Source organism: Rhincodon typus, chromosome 14 (genome assembly GCF_021869965.1).
Source record: "Rhincodon typus isolate 14 chromosome 14, sRhiTyp1.1, whole genome shotgun sequence".
Lineage (NCBI taxonomy): Eukaryota > Metazoa > Chordata > Chondrichthyes > Orectolobiformes > Rhincodontidae > Rhincodon > Rhincodon typus.
The window spans coordinates 17,271,011-17,291,135 of record NC_063345.1 but is presented as its reverse complement, the minus strand read 5'-3'; the positions used below and the strand labels follow the sequence as shown (position 1 = coordinate 17,291,135).

Here is a 20,125-nt window from a genome sequence, read left to right as displayed (position 1 = left end):
TTCTGCATCCACTGCACTTTGAGAAAGGGACTCACAACCCTCTGACAGAAAAAAATGTTTCCTCACCTCTGTTCTAAATAGGCAACCCCTTATTTTTAAACTATAACCCATAGATTGTTCCCCGTCTTTCCCCCAAACACAGATTTGAAGAAAAATTAAAACTATCTTCTCCACTTTTTGCATCAATTTAACACTGCTTTGTTCACATAAATAAATTTCAAATATTTAGCTCATGGGATTCGACTTATTGTTGGTGCCCACTCAAAGATAACTTAAACAATCTTGGTAAATCATAATAATTGTTGTCATAATAAGTGTTTCAGTAACTAAACAGATTTCCAGCACTTAAATTATAAATATTAAGGCTTTCTGAATAGCTATTTGATGATCAGGATCTGCAAGCAATTTTATTTAGTATTTAGAAAACAATTGTCACAATAATAATTCACTTTCTTAAACAAGATACAGTGCTGTATAAGCATACGATATGAACATGTCATATGAAAGTAACAACAGCCTAGCTGAGTAGACTGCCCAATGGCAATAAGATGATTCGCTTTAACTATTCAAATACTCCTCTATTTAAGGGTAATTACTTTCAAAAATGCAGTAATTTTGTTACAGCAATAGTATACATTGGTTTCACAGCTTACAACATGTCAGCGGTAATGCAATAGGTATGATGACTAGTGTGTTCAATTTGGTGCTGGTCCATATGCATAATTGTTCTTTGCAGCGATGTCTAAATTTGTTTCATTTCAATATTCAGAGTTTGAAAATTTTCGTTTTTGGGTGGCTAACGTGTGATTTTCTCACATGGTTATAAATGCTATTACAGGGTCAGACATTCAGCAGACCAAGAATGGAGGACAGGCATTTGTGAACTTATTGTTTCCTTGATAACTACATGATTTTCTTGTTATCAGGTCAAATCAGGCAGGCAGGATTTAGTAAAGGATGGGTTGAAAATCTTCCAATCATTCTGCTCAGTGATAATCAAAGAGATTGAAAATATAAAAGCAGTGTTGATTGCAAGCTCAGTTATCTATACTGTGCAGTAAGCATAAACCAATGAAATAGCTGAAGAACTCTCAGAGTTAATTTTGAGAGTTTTCCTTGGCTATCTGTGTAGTCCTTTTTGTCACAATCTTTTAAAAGTGCCCACAAGGCACTGTTCAAATGGGCCGACTGACGTCAATCTCTACCGTGATAGTTCTGTAAATTTTTTTTTTAAGGTTACTACAGAACAATGAACATTTGTTCATGAGTTGCCAATCCACTGACCACAGAATCACAGAACTGTTTCCATGCAGAGGAAAGCCAATTGGCCCATTGGCATTCCAGTGCAGGCACAATCTTTTGTCATTTCCCCATATCCCCAAACATTATTCCTCTCCAAATAATCATCCAATGCCCTCTTGAATGCCTCAATTGGACCTGCCTCCATCACATTTCTAAGCAGTGCATTCCAAGGCAAAGAGTTTGCCCTCAAGTTATATTGCCTAATTTTGAAAACCATTAACAGATCCACTCAATCTTCTAATAAAAAGATACCCTTCTCATTGTTGAGATCATTTTTGTGAGGACTTTCTGTATCCTTTCCACAGTTTAATATTCTTCATCCAACTTCAGGATTTAAATCTCCTATACAAAGTAATGTGAGATTACATAAACTGTGGCCTAACCAGCGATTTGTATCAGATTAGCATAATTACTATGCTGTTAGATCTTCTTAATACCCAAAATTCTTTGTACTTTTCAAAGCAGCTGTCACTGCCATTTTTTGTTTAAGATGTGTTTTTGAACTCCAGTAAGTTCCTGCTTCCTTCCCCCTTTTAAAATGTTACCATTTGTGTTAATGTTTTATTAAATTGGTCCTTCCAAATTTTTATCACTTCACAATCCTCCATGTTAAATTTTAACCAAAATTCCTCAGTCCAGTCGGCTATTTAAGTCCTTCAGAAGTCACCTTAAGCTTTTTCACAGTAATATCACTCTCTCTGTGTGTTTTGTATCCTAACAAAAAACTCAAAGATTAGAAGATGCTGCTGAACCAAATATACTTTCCAATATTAAAATTCAAGCAACCTCTTCGGCAACCTAACAAATGTTATTTAGCACAGCAAATAAAGTGATACAGCTGTATTCCCACATTCTCTGCATACCCCTTGATGCCTTTAATATTTAAACATTTATTTCTTGAATACATTCAGTGACTTTTCTTCGACCACCTTCTGTGATAGAGAATTCTCAGAACAGTTCTGAGGAAGTGGTCACCGGTCCCGAAACGTTAACTCTGTTTTCTCCTTCACAGATGCTGCCAGACCTGCTGAGCTTTTCCAGCAACTTTGTTTTTGTTCCTGAGCGAAGAAATGTTTCCTTATCTCGGTTCTAAATGGTTGACTTCATATCCTGAGGCTGTGACCCCTGGTTCAAGATTCCCCAGACAGGGAAAATGTTCTCCCTTCATCTAGCCTATCTAGCTCTGTTAGAATTTTATATGATTTAATCAGAACCCTTTCTCATTCTTCTAAACTCTAGCGAATACAGGCACAGTTAAACCAATATTTCCTCATACAACAGTAATGCTGTCCCTAGAATCAGCCTAGTAAACCTCCACTGCACTTCCCTCTATGGCTGGTATATCCTTTCTTATGGAGGGAGGCCAAAACTGCACACAGTACTCCTGGTGCAGTCCTGACAAGCCCCTGTATTACTGCAGTAAGACAACCCTACTTCTGAACTCAAATCCTTTTCCAATGAAGGCTGACATTCCACTTGTCTTCCAAACTGCTTATTGCACTTGGCTGTTTACCTTAATTAACTGATGTACAAGGCCACCCTTTACAAGATTCCTTTGTACATCCAATTTCCCCAGTACAATCATCACATACATTATACTTTGTCTTTCTGTTTTTCACTCCAAAGTGTGCATTTATCCACATCAAAATGCATCTGCTATGTGTTAGCCCATACACTTAATTTGTCTAGATTACCATGCGGCTTCCTTACATCCTTCTCACAACTCTCAATCCCATTTAATTGTGTCAGCAGCATATTTGGAATTATTGCATTTGGTTGCCTCATCCAAGTCATTCATGGTTACAAGGGGTCCAAGCACTGATCCCTATGGTACACCACCAGTCACTGCCTGCCACCAAATTTTGTCCACTTGCCTCTGTAATCAAAAGCCTCCTTAATGTTCCAAATACATCACTTCACTGGTTCTCCCTTATCTAGTCTAGTAGTTACACCCACAAAGAACTCCAGAAGTGTAGTTAATCATGTGTTCCCTTTCATATATCCATTGCTGACTTCGTTTAATCCTGTCAGTGCTTTCCAAGTGTTCTGTTATAATACTCTAACATTCTCCCTACAACTGATGTCAGGGCTAACTGGTCTCTAAGTCAGCTGTTTTCTCTCTCCTTTTTCAAATAGTGGGGTCACATTTTCAACCGTCCAATCTGCAGGAACTTCTCCAGTCTTTAGTGTTTGAAAATGACCACTCAATATTTCCAGGGTCATTCCTCTGGGGTACAGACTGAGACCTGGAGATTTGTTAACTTTTAACTGCACTAATTTCCCCTGCAACTATTTGTCTGTATTACTGATTTTCTTTAGTTCTATGTCACACCAGACCCTTGGTTCCTTAACAATTCTGGGAAATTCTGTGTCCTCTATTGTGAAAAGGGAATCAAAATATCTGTTCAATTCTTCTGCCATTTCTTTGCTCTCCATTATAATTTCTCCCATTTCCAATTCTAAGGGCTCTACATTTGTTTTTGACAATTTTTTTACGATTATTAACATAATCATTATGATAAACAAAATGGTTAAAGACCATCCCGATTTGGAAGTATATCACCATCCTTTCATTGTTGTTGGGTCAAAATTCTGGAAGTTTCTCACAACAACACTGATTGACCACTTACATAACATGAATTGTCACAGTTCAGGAAGACAGCGCATCATCAGCTTTTCGAAGACAATTATGGAATGGAGATAAATGCTGCTCTTTTTGGTGATGCCCATATTCCATGAATCAACTAACAAAGTCTTCAGTATTGTTAAATTTTCCTTCTGACTTTGAAGACTATCCTATGTAGAGTTTCATTCCTTTGGATTCTAATTATGGTAAGAGGTGTTTTGGAAATTGTTCATTTTGTTTATAACCTTAATCCTTTCTCATTTAAAAAAAATTACATTCTGTACTTGATTTAACATTGAGCTCACGATTCTAACTTATACTTCCTGGTTTAAACTTCTGCTGCTCGGTAGCAAATCTTCAAATTGGTTGACTAAGGAAAGCCATTTGGCTACACGATTCATACAGGTACCTGCTGCCCTGTAGAAGGCACTATGCTTTTTCGATGGTTGGCCAATATGAACTTCTAGTGCAATAACCCATAGAAACTTCATGGGAAGAGCGAGGGAGTCAGTTATGGAGGAGTATACATATTTTAAATTCCAGATTTTTAAAGCTATATTCAGATATATAAGGCTAACAAGTCAAAAATTCAATTTCACTACAAGACTTCCAAATTTGCAATCCTAGGATTAATCCAGTACAGCATTAACCTTGATGAAATGCAGACTTGAAAGTTTTGTAATAAAGACATGTTGGAGACACTCAGCAGGGCTGGCAGTTTCGGTGGAAAGAGAAACAGCGTTGACGATTCAAATCCAATGATTCTACTGTGGAATTGAAAGGAGCTGGAAAATGGTGGTTTTGATGGTGTAAACAGATAACACTATATGATGTAGGAGCAGAAACAGGCCATTCAGCCCATTCAGGTCTGCTCTTAAATTCAATGAAACCATGGTGACAGTCCTCAACTCCAACTCCTGCTTTTTCTCCGTAACTCTTCATTCCCTTAAAAATCTGTCTGCTTCAGCCTTGAATAGACTGAATGACCCAAACTATACAGCCTTCTGTGGTAAAGAATTCCACAGGTTCATTACCCTGTGAGAGAAGAAATTCCTTCTGATATGTCTTAAATGTGCGATCCCTTATTCTGAGATTATGCCATCTTGTCCTAGACTCCCAAACAAGGGGATACAAACTTTCATATCTAAACTGACAAGCCCCCTACGAAAATGTATGTTTTAATTAGGTTACCTTTCATTCTTCTAAATTCTAAAGAGAACAGGCCCAATCTACACAACCTCTCCTCATAAGTCAGTCCCTTCATGCCTGAAATCAACCAAGTGAACATTCCCTGGGCTGCCTCCAAAGCCAGTACATTTTTTCTTCAGTAAGGGGCCCAAACTGTTCGTAGAATTCCAGCTGTGGTCTGACTGGTGCCTTGTATATTTTTAGTAAGTTTTTCCTATATTTATATTACATTTCCTTTGAAATAAAGGCCAACAGTTCATGCGCCTTCCCTCGTACCTTCTAAAGTTGGACGCCATGCACAAGGACTCCCTAAGCTCTGTGCTTTTGCTTTTTGCAGTCTTTCTCAATCTAAATAATATTCAGCTCTTTTTCTCTTCCAGCCAAAGTGCAAACTTCATTTACCTACATTGCTCACTTGTTACACCTGTCATTATGACCCTGCAGATTCTTTGAGTCATCCTCCCAACTTGTTTTCCCACCTATTTTAGTGTCATCTACAAACTTAGCTTTAGTACATTCACTTACCTCATCCAAGGCACCAGTATATATTGTAAGTAATTGTGGCTCCAGCACCAATCCCTCTGGTACTCCACTAGTTATAGGTTGCCATCCTGAAAATGCCTTCCATATTCCAACTCTCTGTCCTCTGTTAGTTATTCAATTCTCTGTCCATGTTAATATACTACCTCCAACACCATGAGCTCCTATTTTATCAAATAATTTATTTGATTCCTTATCATACAACTTCTGAAAATCCAAATACATTACATCAACCGCTTCCCCTTTATCTATCCCTCATATTACCTCCTCCCTCATATTACCTCCTCAAAGATTATTAATAGATTTGTCAAGCCTGATTTCCCCTTTATGAAGCTGACTTTGTGGATCATACCATGTATTTCTAAGTATTCTGTTGTTACATCCTTTATTGTAGTCTCTAATCCTTTTCCAACAACAAATGTTAAGCTACTTCTGTATTTTTGCCTCCTAACATTTTTAAATAATAGTGTTACATTATAGGGAGGAGGAGCAAGTGGTACAGATTGTGAAGGTGCCCAAAGATTAAGGGAGCGGTAATATTGTTAAAGGAGAAATGGAAACGTAAAATCGGTGCACATGTTAGTCATACAAAGGAGTAAAGCATCTGCTTTGCTGAGAGCAAAGTCAACAAGACAGAATAAGTCAGAGGGCAGAGGGAGGGTGGGGGATTTAAGCAAATTGAGTACACCCACACATGGCCAAGTCTTGTTTGAATCTTAAATGAAGGCTCAGACAATTACACGGCTAGCTGTAACATGACTTTCATGTTGGGAATGCATGCCACCTTGTTCTGTTTGGAAGGAAAAGTGAATCGACCGTGGCACGTAAAAGAGGCAATCTATGTTCCTTCTAATTTTGTTTTCTTCCATGTGGACTTCAGAGGTCCAGTGAAGTTCTAATGAAGAGTCACCAGATTCAAAACATTGACTGTGCTTTCACCCCACAAATACCTACAGACCTGCTGAGTTTCACCAGCAATTCCTGTTTTTGTCTCTGTTACAATGCTCAGCATAGCAATGCAGTGCGGAACTAGTTCCTAATCTGCAGTATTCTACTTCTTGTTCAATACAAACTCCCCGGTTAAACTAGTAAGCGATTTTGCCCTAACTCACTATACAAAACAGGCCCTGCTGATACCTACATTTCAAGAGGATGGTGTCAGCACGGCCATCACATGACATGGGTGCAGATTCAATTTAGCAGCACTCACAACAGAAGGTAGGAAAGGGGAGGCTATGACCTCATGGTATTAGCACTAGGCTACAAACCCAGAGACTGGGAACTTGGTTCTGAGAAAGGGTCACCAGATCCAAAACGTTAACTCTGATTTCTCTTCATGGATGCTGCCAGACCTGGTGGACTTTTCCAGCAACTTCTGTTTTTGTTCCTGATGTACAGCATCCACAGTTCTTCTGGCTTTTAACCTGGTTTCAAATCCTGCCATAGTAGATGATGGAATTTGAGTCCAACTTATTTTAAAAATCTGGAATTATTAGTTGAAAGATGAATGTGAAACCATTGTCTATTAGCAGGAAAAACTTACCTGGTTCACTAATGTCCTTTAGGAAAAGAAATTTGACATCCTTATCTAGTCTGGCTTACAGGTGACCCCCAACCCACAGCGATGTGCTTGATTCTTAACTGCCCTATAAGCAATTGAGGATTGATGAAAAATGGTGGCCCAGTCCACATTCCGTGAATGAGTAAAAAGGGAAATTTGACAAAAAAAACACTTGAAATATTTCTGAAGAGGGGTCGAGGCCTGAAACATCAGCTTTCCTGCTCCTCTGATGCTGCTTGGCCTGCTGTGTTCATCCAGCTCTACAGCTTGTTATCTCCACTTGAAATATGTTATTAGGAAAATGACAACAATTTTGCGGTCATCTGTTACGTGTGTGCTGGCATCCTTTTACAGTACCAAAGTAAATGAAGTGCTGTGTGTCAATCCAGTCAGCAAAGGTCAACAGATTAGTTAAACGTTTGTGGGCACCGTCAGAAGACCTGAAGCAGACACAAAGTCATTGTTCCCTGCAAAGATTTATTTAAACTACAGTGGAATTTGGCATGCTAAACATTGGGAAAGCCATTTTGATTTCAGATAATATCTTGTCTCCATGCAAAGAGGCTAAATCAATTTCAAATATATATGCCATATTTTCTCAAAATTAAAATAAAGGACAACCCAGTTATTACATAGATAGCAGGAACTGCAGATGCTGGAGAATCTGAGATAACAAAGTGTAGAGCTGGATGAACACAGCAGGCCAAGCAGCATCAGAGGAGCAGGAAGGCTGACGTTTCGGGCCTAGGTCCTTCATCAGAAATGGGGGAAGGGAAGGGGGTTTTGAAATAAATAGGTAGATAGGGGGAGGCGGATAGAAGATGGATAGAGGAGAAGATAGGTGGAGAGGAGACAGACATGTCAAAGAGGTGGGGATGGAGCCAGTAAAGGTGAGTGTAGGTGGGGAGTTAGGGAGGAGATAGGTCAGTCCAGGGAGGGCGGACAGGTAAAGGGTGCGGGATGAGGTTAGTAGGTAGGAGATGGGGGTGGGGCTTGGGGTGGGAGGAGGGGATAGGTGGGAGGAAGGACAGGTTAGGGAGGCGGGGACGAGCTGGGCTGGTTTTGGGATGCGGTGGGGGAGGGGAGATTTTGAAGCTTGTGAAGTCCACATTGATACCATTGGGCTGCAGGGCTCCCAAGCGGAATATGAGTTGCTGTTCCTGCAACCTTCGGGTAGCATCGTTGTGGCACTGCAGGAGGCCCAGGATGGACATGTCGTCTGAGGAATGGGAGGGGGAGTTGAAATGGTTCGCGACTGGGAGGTGCAGTTGTTTAGTGCAAACTGAGCGTAGGTGTTTTGCAAAGCGGTCCCCAAGCCTCCGCTTGGTTTCCCCGATGTAGAGGAGGCCACAACGGGAACAGCGGATGCAGTATACCACATTAGCAGATGTGCAGGTGAACATCTGCTTGATGTGGAAAGTCTTCTTGGGGCCTGGGACAGGGGTGAGGGGGGAGGTGTAGGAGCAGGTGTAGCGCTTCCTGCAGTTGCAGGGAAAAGTGCCGGGTGTGGTGGGGCTGGAGGGGAGTGTGGAGTGGACAAGGGAGTCCCGGAGAGAGTGATCCCTCCGGAAAGCAGATAAGGGTGGGGAGGGAAAAATGTCTTTGGTGGTGGGGTTGGATTGCAGATGGCGGAAGTGTCAGGGGATGATGCGTTGGATCTGGAGGTTGGTGGGGTGGTACGTGAGGACGAGGGGGATTCTGTTTTGGTTTTATTGCGGGGAGGGGGTGTGAGGGATGAGTTGCGGGAGACACGGTCGAGGGCGTTCTCGACCACTGGGGCGGGGGGAAGTTGCGGTCCTTGAAAAATGAGGGCATCTGAGATGTACGGGAGTGGAATGCCTCATCCTGGGAGCAGATGCAGCGGATGCGAAGGAATTGGGAATAGGGGATGGCATTTTTGCAGGAAGGTGGGTGGGAGGAGGTGTATTCTAGGTAGCTGTGGGAGTCGATGGGCTTGAAATGGATATCGGTTTCTGGGTGGTTGCCAGAGATGGAGACAGAGAGGTCCTGGAAGGAGAGAGAGGTATTGGAGATGGTCCAGGTAAACTTAAGGTTGGGGTGGAAGGTGTTGGTGAAGTGGATGAACTGTTCGAGTTCCTCGTGGCAGCACGAGGCAATGCCAATACAGACATCAATGTAACGGAGGAAGAGGTGGGTTTAGGGCCAGTGTAGGTACGGAAAAGGGATTGTTCCACGTAACCTATGAAGAGGCAGGCATAGCTTGGGCCCATGCGGGTACCCATGGCCACCCCCTTTGTCTGTAGGAAGTGGGAAAGTTAAACAAAAAAAACTAACTTCCTGATCTGCTAAACTGAAAGCAAGCTAACGCTTTCCAAATAAAAACAGACGTCATTGGAAAAGCTCAGCAAGTCTTACAGAATCTGTGAAAAAAAGTCAGAGTTAACGTTTAGGGTCCAGTGACCCTTCCTCAGAACAGAGACAAGTTCTGAAGAAGGGTCATCAGACGCAAAACATTAACTGATTTTTCTTCACAGATGCTGCCAGACCTGCTGAGTTTTTCCAGTGAATTCTGTTTTTGCTCCTGATTTATTGCATCTGCTATTTTTCCAGTTTTTATTTCATGCTTTCTAAAGTTTGCTTTCTGCAAACATTTTTGTTTGATGGTTACACTAAAAGATTTTAAAATGTTGAAATGGTTTACATTTAAGATTGATGCCCTTTTGGTTCATTTATATGTTAATCATTAGGTGTTTCACAATGTTCACAAAGGGAGCAGGCATAGAAGCAAACCTCTAAAATGACTTTCGGATTTGTTTGTCACTTTGTACTGGAGAAAATCTGGATCAAAAGTTGAAAGAAGTGAATATTCTGTCCTGGAACAGTTACATTTGTTGGAAGTTTTAGCCTGTGAATGTTGCGATAGAAGGTGTGTGGTTTATATATATTAATACCATTTATTTTAGAGTTTGCATTTTGAACGAGTGGCATGTAGATTTTGGTCTGTGTGTGTGTGAGGAGGGGGTTAGTACTTAACTTGTCCGCCTTTCTGGAGCCGTGGTTTTCTTCAACCAATGTGAGAGACCCAGGCACCTAGAGTGATAATGAGAGCTTATACTGGGAAAGTTCTATGATCAGAGATGATACCCTAGTGGTAATGTTGCTAGACTAGAGATCAAGGTAATGCCCTGGGGACTATCGTTCCAATCCCATCTCAGCAGATGGTGGTGTTCGAATTCAATAAATATCAACAACTCTAATGTTATCTAGTTTGCTATTTCAGTAATTAACACTGTTACTGCTCAATAATTCTTACTATCTTAATGATTTCTCAACAGATTTTCTCCTCTGTTGCTCTCTCACTATTTGGAGGTCTATGGAAGAATATCCCAAACAGTGCAAACTTCCCGCTTTATTACTTCTCAACTCAAGCAAATGGATTCTGTCTTTAGCGCCTCAAATATGGTCTGTCTTCCCAACACTACAATGTTTTCACAAAGCAGTACTGCCACCCTGCCTTTTTTTTTAATCTTATCATGTCTGATCACTTTGTTTCCTTGAATAGTAAATGCTCAGTCCTCATTTTTAAGCCACTCTTTTATTGGAATCACTATATAACATTCCCACACAGTGTTTTGTGCCTGTATGTCAGCAGCTTTATTCAGCACACCTTGTACAGTTGCTTATGTATATTGTAAGCCTGTCTCTGTGCTCATTGTAGTATCCTGCAGTTTGCTATGCAATTTGGTCAACTTGCACATCCCATCATTCCTTTCTACAAGATTATTCAAAAATATTCTCTTTTGTGCAATTCTTTTACTCCAAATGCTGGTACTCATCTCTCTTCGAAATTAGTTTAAGGATTTACAACCACACACTAAAACATCAGTGCAAGCATATTGGTTTAGATCTGGTTGAGATGCAGCCCATTCCTTTTTACAACGTGCCCCTCCTCCATGCATTGATACTCCTTATTGACTTATTTCTACTTTTGCCAGTGCACAACACTCGGAGTAATTGTTACCATTGTGATCCCACTTATTAACATTTTGCCCAGCTTCTAAAGTCTGACTATAGGCCCTCTGTACCTGTACTCACTTTGATATTGTCTCAGGCGTACCACATATTCAAGCTCACTCCCATCCCTCTGCTATACAAATGCAAGCTGCTCTCCTGTATTAGTATGGTTTGAAGGAATTTTCAGTGGGCACATAAGAACAGTAACTACAGTACACAATATTGGAGCTGGAAGTGGCAACATCCACTCCACAGTACCCGTACCATGCGGCTCGTCATGATAGTTACAGAAATATGCATCTGTTCTCCCAACTATAGAATCTCCTATACTTATTACATTTCTATTCATTGATCTTTTCTTCTGCACTGTCCACTATGTCCATTGTGTCCATGGTCTGGACTGCATTTCTTCAAGGTTTTGTTACTGCCAGTTATCTCCAATGTTCACGAGGCTGGTAGCAGGTATGGATGGACTGTCGTATGAGGAGAGGTCCAGCAGATTGGGACTGTCTTCACTGGAATATAGAAGAATGAAAGGCAACCTTGTTGAAGCATACAAGATTGTTAGAGGAATTGACAAAGTTGCTTCCCCTTGTGGAAAAGTCCAGGACAGAGGGCATAAAGAATCAGGGGTTGTACATTTAAGACATAGATGAATTGGAATTTCTTCTCCCAGGGGGTTATAAATCTTTGGAATATTTTACCACAGAACTCTGTTGAGTTTGGGTCATTAAGTATAATCAAGGTTGAGAAAGACAGATTTTTAATCAGTAAGTGCTACAGGGAAAAGGCAGGAAAGTTAAGGATTATCAAATCCATCATGATTTCATTCAATGGTGGAGCAGACTCGATGGGCTGAATGGTCTACTTCTGCTTCTATTTCTTTTGGTCCTATGGTCCAGTGCTCTTGTGTATTCCTTCAAACCAAAAAATCACAGATTAGTTTAGCTCTCTTGATGTATAAAATTTTTCGAAATGCTTCACACAACTGTTATCATACAGAGTTTAACTCCGAGCAATTTATGGCAATACTAGGTAACATTTTGACCAAACCTTTGGTTAAATTTTGAGAAATCTATTTCGACGAAGGGATGAATAGTGAGAGGGAGCAGATGGGACAGTGACTTCCAGAGCTTGGAGCCTGAGTGGTTGAAGACACAGCGGCCCATTATGATTATCAGAGATACACAAAAGTCTTGAATTGGTGGAATGTAAGGCTGGAGAATTTACAGACAGGGAGTTTTTTTTTAATTGTTCACTCATGTGAACAGGCCCAGCATTTATTGCCCAGAGAGGGCAAGAGTCATCTAGAGTCATGCGTAGGTAAGAGTCACAATGAGGGATAAATAGACAAGTCCTGATGAAGAGAGTAAACCTGAAAGGTTGACTTTCCTGCCCTTCTGATGCTGCCTGACCTGCTGTGTTCCTCCAGCTCCACACTGTATTGACTCTGACTCCAGCATCTGCAGCTCTTGCTATCTCCTAGGTTTCACAACAATTAATTCATGGTCATTGTTGAATTTACAGTTGTTGAATATGTCTACAGCCATCGGAATGTGTCTGTTTTGAAGGGCTGGCATAACAGAGCAATGGTAGAAATTCCTTAAATGTATTCAATCCAATTAGGAAGGAGATATTGTTGGACCTGGTGCCAGGAAATGAGGTGGGATAAGAGGACATGTGTCATTTAGGCAAACAGTTAGATAAAAGTGATCACAATATCACAAGGTTTAATTCATTAAGGGAAGAAATCAATAAGCAATTTAAAATAGAGCCTCTAAATTGGATAAAGGCTATTTCAATGGATGAGAAGGGGTGTAGCCAGAGTATATTAGAACCTGAGACTGGTAGAAAAATGGGCATGGTACAATGGGTGGGAGTAGTAATGGGCCATTCTAATGTTGTGAAATAACACAAATATAGTGCTGAACTAAAAATAGAGGACACTGAAAATACTCAGAAGGTCAGGCAGTATCTGTGAAGAGAAAAACACAGTTAGCATTTCAGTTCAATAACCTTTCATCAGAAAGCAGTGTTTTGCTTTACCAACATTGAACTCTTACCTCTTGATCAATTGTGCACAATTCTTCAAATATGAAATTGAAGAGGAAGTCCAACGCTCAGTGTTAATCATCTCAAATTTGAAAGAATATGAATAATGATGAAAATGAGTAAAAGTGATTAGAATCTGCAGACTAAGTCTGATACCATCTGACAGCAAAGTGATGAAAGCAAAAATACTCCGAGTTTGGGTCCTGTGTCTGAGTACAAAGATGCCCACAGGAAGATCCTAACATAATTATATGGTTGGAACATGGATAATACAGCAAATCTCAAACAGGAGATCAGATTGGCTACCCTTGATATCAATGTCACATTTGACCAAATGTGGCATCAAGGAGACCAAGCAAAGCTAGAATCAATGTGAACCAGGGCAAATGTTCTTCTGGGTTGGAGTCATACCTGGCAAAATAAAAAAGATGGTTGTTGGCAATCAGTCAACTCAGCTCTGGGACATCTGAGCAGGTCTACTTCAGGGTATTTTCCTAGACCCAAGCACCTTCAATTGCTTTAAGATAAAGGGAAGGTCATTGTTAAAGTCAGAAGTGTGGATGTTCGCTGATGATCACACAAGGTCTAGCACAATTCACAACTCCTTATATACTGAAGCAGTTATTGTACAGATGCAGCAAGACCTGGAAAATATCCAGGCTTGGTTCACAAGTGGCAAGGAATATTGGTGCCACACAAGTGCCAGGCAATGACCATCCCCAGCAAGAGAATTTAATCATCAACCTTGACATTCAATGAATTACTATCACTGAACACCCCACTTCCAGGGAATTAATATTGACCAGCAATTGAATTGAACACGGCAAATAAATATAGTGGCTACAAAAGCTGGCAGTGCATTATTAATCTCCTGACTTCCTGAAGCCTGTCTACCATCAAGAAGGTAGAAGTTAGAACTGCGATGGGATACTTACCAATTGCCTGGATGAGTACAGCTCCAGCAACACCCAAAAAGCCTGTTACTATCGGGAAATCATGCCTCACTAATGTGATTGAGTTTTTTGAAGAAGTGATAAAAAGGGCTGACGAAGGCAGAGCAGTGGATGTTGTCTACATGTACGACAACAGAAAATGGTTATAGCTATCTGGATCACACAGAACAATTACTCAAGAGTTTATTTCAGCATTTAAAATGTAGTTCGGAGCCACTTTTTGGTTTAAGGCATCATCTGAACCCCCTCAGGGTAGTATGCTTTGTTTCACCCTCCTTTGTATCCATTGCTCTTTACTTAATGTTGCATTGATACCTCAATTACCAAGGAGACAGGCTTGTCTCTCCAAATAGGCAGGTCTTTTCCTTCATAAAATTACACTGAATAGAAGCTTTTCCTTTGTGAGGCTGAAACTCATTCATTAATGAACAGGAAATTAACCAATCTTCCCTGTCACTTCTTAGTCCCAACTGGGGTTTGTTTTACAAAAGTAATTGTCTGCCTGTCCCTCAACATATTGCCAAAGGCAACACAATGCTATTCTGAAGCCAGGATTTTAGCAAGGGAAGTACACAATATGGCTGATTGAAAGTGAGTAAAAACACAAAAGAAAGGAGAGACAATAATGTGTGAACGTAAATCTCACCACTTTATAGTGCAATGTATTGGCACTCTAATCTATTCTATTATAACATAACAGCAAAAAAATGGTCAAGAATAATTTCTCAGGAATTGTTATTTATGATCACATTGACAAACTTATTTCCCTCGTGCAAATGATCAGGTTTTATCAAATCATAGCTTTAAAACATTAATCTCCAAGCTGCTACTATATTTCAGCAAGATCCAGAACCTGTTTCAACTCATCTGCTGTTGAATACCTCACTTATGTGCTACTTCTAAACTTCTTCCAACACGTATGGTCAATCTCCCAGGTTCCACTTTGGAAACTTAAGATCATCCAAAGCTCGCACCAGGTCCCATTCATCCATCAATCCAGTGAAGCAATGCCTCAGACTTTGTAATCTTCAATCTTGTTTACAAATCTCTCCTTGGCATCTTCCTTCCTATCCCTAATCTCCACCAGTGTTTCCAAGATATCTACGCTTCTCCAATTTTGATATTCTTGCACATTCCTGATTTTAACCACTCAACCACTGCCTTTAGTTGCCAAGGCTCTAAGTTTCAATCTGTACACCTTTTTGAAGATACAATCAAAACCTGTGTTGATCAAACTTTTAATCATTATTCCTAATATCTCCTCAGGTGGTTTGGTGTTAAAGTTTATTTGATAATGTTCCTAGGAAGTGGCTAAAGATATTTTATTATACTACCAGGCACTATCTAAATACAAAGTGCCATTGTCATTTGCTTTGTCTCTTGAAAATATAAACTATACGTCTTTAAAAAAGCTAACAGTGCATTTATGTGGATCATCAAAGTGGTTAAAAAGTACATAGGCTGTTAATTTTTCACATATTTAATCAGTATATGTCTACCATAAATTTTACAAATTAAAACAATTATCACACACTTTGCAGCAGTTCACGAAGGTGGCTCAATTCATGATGGATAGCAAATGCCAGAGAAGCCCACATCTCTTAAATTAAAAAGAATTTGTCTTTAGGCTTTCTTTTCTTATTAAAAAAAAATGTTGAGGCATCTCACAACAAAGAACTTGGATTTCTATACGAAAAACAGAAATTGCTAGAAAAACTCAGCAGGTCTGGCAGTATCTGTGGAGAGAAGTCAGAGTTAACATTTCGGATCTCGTGATCCTAGTGATCTAGCGATGGTAGCCAGAAAAAGGATGGCTTTTATACCGAAGATGGGTGGCGTAGGGGAGCGGAGAGTATACAATACGTGGAGGCAAGAACCCAAAGAGAGGAAAAATCATTTGGACAGACAAAGGAGTGTTCAAGGTCAATCAGGGAGAATGAATAGCTGCTGATGGGGACTACAATCTCACTGACTCCCACACTTACCTTGACTACACATTCTCACATCCTGCTTCCTGTAAAGCTTCTATTCCACTCTCGCAGTTCCTCCGTCTCATCTGTTCTTATGATGTCAACTTCGACAAGGGAGTCTCGCATCCACCTCCTTCCTCAACTGAGGATTCCCCAGCACCTTAATTGACAGGGCCCTCAGCCGTTTGTCTGACCAATCTCCCGCACCTCAGCCCTTACCCCCTCTCTTCTCTCCCACAACAGTGATAGAGTCCCCTTTGTCCTCAGCTACCATCCCACCAGAATCCACATCCACATGATCATTAGCCACCATTTCTGTCACCTCCAGAGGAAAACCACCAAACATATTTCCCTCCCTTCTCCTCCCCTCCCCTCTCTTAACAGCCTTCCACAAGGACCATTCCCTCCAGGACACCCTGGTTCACTCCTCCTTCACTCCCAACAACCACCCCAAGACCCCTAACAGCCTCATGGTATCTTCCCTTGCAACTCCATTATTCATTAACAGAATGAAGGCATTCCTGGCTGTGCAGCATTTATTGCCCATCCCTAATTGCCCAGAGGGTAGTCGAAAGTCAACCGCATCATTGTGGGTCTGGAGTCACATGTAGGTCAGATGAGGTAAGGATGAGAGTTTCCTTCCCTAAAGGGCATTATTGAACAAGTGCAGCAGGTGTAACACCTATCAATTTACTTCCTTCTTCCTCACTATCCCCCAGGTCCCAAACTTACCTTCCAGGTGAAATAGCACTTTACCTGCACTTCACTCAATCTAGTCTATTGTACTTGCTGCTAACAATGTGGTCTCCTCTACATTGGAGAAACAAACTGGAAAAAAGACCCTGAGCTTCCAGTTGCTTGCCACTTCAACACACCACCAGTGTGCAGTGCTACAGTGAAGCTCAGCACAAGCTGGAAGAAGAGCACCCCATTTTCCGTTTGAGGACCCTGCAGCCTTCTGGACTTAAAAATTGAGTTCAACAATTTTATGGCTTGAGCACTTTTCCCCAGGCTTTCCCCTATTGCCACACACCAGGCCACAACATGGGCTGCTACCACACACTAGTCATTGTCCACCACTAATAGTCCCCAGTAGCAGCTATTCATTCTCTCAGGCTGACCACTATCCACTCCTTTGTCTGTTCAACTGTTTCTCTTTCTCTTTGGACTCTATCCCCACCTATCGTTTATTCCCTTCCCTCCCCCCACTCCATCTTTTGTTTAAAAACCATAATTTTCCTAGCTACCATCAGTTCTGAACAAGAGTCACTGGACCCGAAACGCTAACTTGAACCCTCCCAGTGCCTCGAATGTATGTTAATATAGCCTTGCATAAGTATGAAATGCCTTTGGTTTGTTTTGTTGGAAAGAGTCAAATTCCGAAGTTGTTTGTTTCTCCATATACTACTGTGCAGAACAGAAGTGTTTTAGTGACTATATGTAAAAAAGATATTTTTATCCTAAAAAAGTTAACTGATTTCTCTCTACAGATGCTGCCAGACCTGCTGAGATTTTCCACATATTTCCGGGTTTTTTCCCCCAGATTTCTAGCATCCACAGTTCTTTTGGTTTTGTGCATTTCTAAAGCACAGTCTACAAACTCAGATGTTCCAAAGTGCTTCACATCCAATTAAGTACATCTGTAGGGCAATCACGTCTGCAATATAAGTGCAAGACAAAGTTCCACTGACAACAACTGAATCAATGATCAAATAATCTTTCAATCAAGGAAGAAAAAAGTGAATAAATGGGTAGTACTGTACAACCAAATTACTTATTCCAAATCTCTGTTCACTCTATTGGTTTTACTCTTCTCGGATTGTTTCAACTTTTACTTTTGAGGTCCTTGATCAATATTTACTCGTTTTTCTGGTTGGACTACAGGCAGAGTGAACAAGACTCTCACCTTCATTTACCTTTCCCATGCATTAATCAAAAAGTGATTACATGATATCGAACATTTCAATACAGAAATAACAATCAGTGCAAAAGAACCATCTGTCTAATAACACCAGTACTCACTCGCGCATTCAAGTAAACAATCACGTTTGTTGCCTTCAATATTTTTCATCAGATATTTATCTAATCTCCTCACGGTCATACCTATTTAGCCATTGGGTAATTTACAATCTAATTTTTTCTGGGACCACATTCTTCCAGAGAGTTAAAAATCTAGCAGTCTTACTAGTAAGGTTAAACACCAGACTTTGCACCAACTGCACATATGTGATAACACAAGCACATACAGATATATGGAACTGTTTTCATATATAGCCAAAATGAAATTGTTAAAAATTCTTTTCACGATTTCTCATCACTTTTGGATATTCTAAAGTATTGTGATATCATTGGCACGTTGACTACTAATTGTGGTGACAAGTCACTTCAAAACAATTAGCAAGTTATTACAGGCACATAATGCTTGTCTTGTGCCTATACATTAGTAGGATTAGCGCTGAATGTATTCTCCCCAATGGGAGTTCCTGGGTTTGATACCACTAAAAACTTGGAGCAATTTCCAGAGGAGGAGAAAGCACACAGCACCATTATTACAACATTGCTATACAGAACAAAATATGTTACTGCCAGCTAACCACTTACTGTCATGGAAAAGTAATTGAAAAGAAGCACTGTACTGAGCAATACTGTGTTTGCAAATGTCGCATGAAGCTGGCTGTACATATCTATTAAAAAGGGTATGGAGGATAAAGGATTAGGAGAAAAGCTCTTTTAGCAAACCAGCACTACGAGATGGATCTGTTACACTGTAAAATTCTATGGTTATGTTTTGAACCTCAATAAGTATTGAACAATGCACTGTGTAACTCTCAAAAGCAATAGTGCATGCATTTCAGTGACACCTTTTCTCCCGAATGCAAACTATTAGTAGTCAATTTTATCTACAGCAATTTTCTTATGTATTAAACTTTACAAACTACTGAATCTTTAATTAGAGACTGTATTTGTAATTCTACATCAGATGAATACACCAGTTCGGCTTTAATGCACAGAAATAGTGAGTCTTACAGTCTTATTGTATTATTTCTGAGTCCTTACATTGGATTGAGTCTTTGTTCCCTCACACTCTCTCAAATTTATCATTGATACTCAGTGAACTCTTCAACCTTCAGTGATAAAGAACAGTTCCTTAGTATTTGTAAAAATACAAGTGACAATGAGTTACCATTTTGTTCCATTCACCACACTGTTCGGACTACAAAAGGTAGCTGTTCTCCCATAACGCCCACCACTGAAAGGTTACGTTTCAGGTTTGAGTCCACATACTAAGTGCTAGGCAGTTAATGTAGCCAAGTTAGTTCTCAATGTCTGTCAATGTGCACTTTCCAGCAGCAATAACCTTAGCTGATTGTGTCCAATGTAGAATGTAGACAAACCCTTGTGTCTGCTGTGGATTATTGCATGTATTGAAGAATTGTGGAAGCTGCTCAATAAACCAATGTGACACCAACATCATGCCAAAAGCTAGAAAGATATCGTGGGGCAGAACTGCATCTCAGACTGTAGTACACAACAGGCAATATTAAAATCTGCCAGTGTGTGACTTCAGTTCCAATGGAGTGCTCTTTCACACCCTTTCAAATTCTTCACATTGAGCTAAGCCGCTAGATAACCCTTCATCTAATGTCAAAATAATCTTGTGTTGATTGTTAACCCAATGCCCTTCTCAAGGGCAATAAAGAAAGGGCAATAAACACTGACCACGTCCTATTAAACAAGGAAGGTGTTTTCCTCCATTAACTCGTTTAAACAAACGCAAGTTATTTCTATTCAGCATAAGCGATCAATCACCAAAAAGTTCACCAAGAAGTCAGTCAAATATCTACTGGAAGGCTGAGATAACAAGGTGTAGAGCTGGATGAACACAGCAGGCCAAGCAGCATCAGAGGAGCAGGAAGGCTGACGTTTCGGGCCTGGACCCTTCTTCAGAGCCTTCCTG

The 20,125-nt window shown here is 40.4% G+C and overlaps 1 protein-coding gene across 2 annotated transcripts in view; it reads right to left on the bottom strand.

The window, feature by feature from the left end:
• LOC125484829 (ectodysplasin-A-like) overlaps window positions 1–20,125 on the bottom strand; it is a 60,120-nt gene that overhangs the window by 38,473 nt on the left and 1,522 nt on the right. Inside the window, exon 2 of one of the 2 annotated variants that reach the window (XM_048605176.1) lies at window positions 12,001–12,109. The exons of the other annotated variant lie outside the window; for it this stretch is intronic. Coding sequence (XP_048461133.1) covers window positions 12,023–12,109 — 87 coding nt within the window. The 3' untranslated portion in view covers window positions 12,001–12,022. Of the gene's footprint in view, window positions 1–12,000; window positions 12,110–20,125 lie in introns of those variants that run through there. 2 annotated transcript variants of the gene reach the window in all.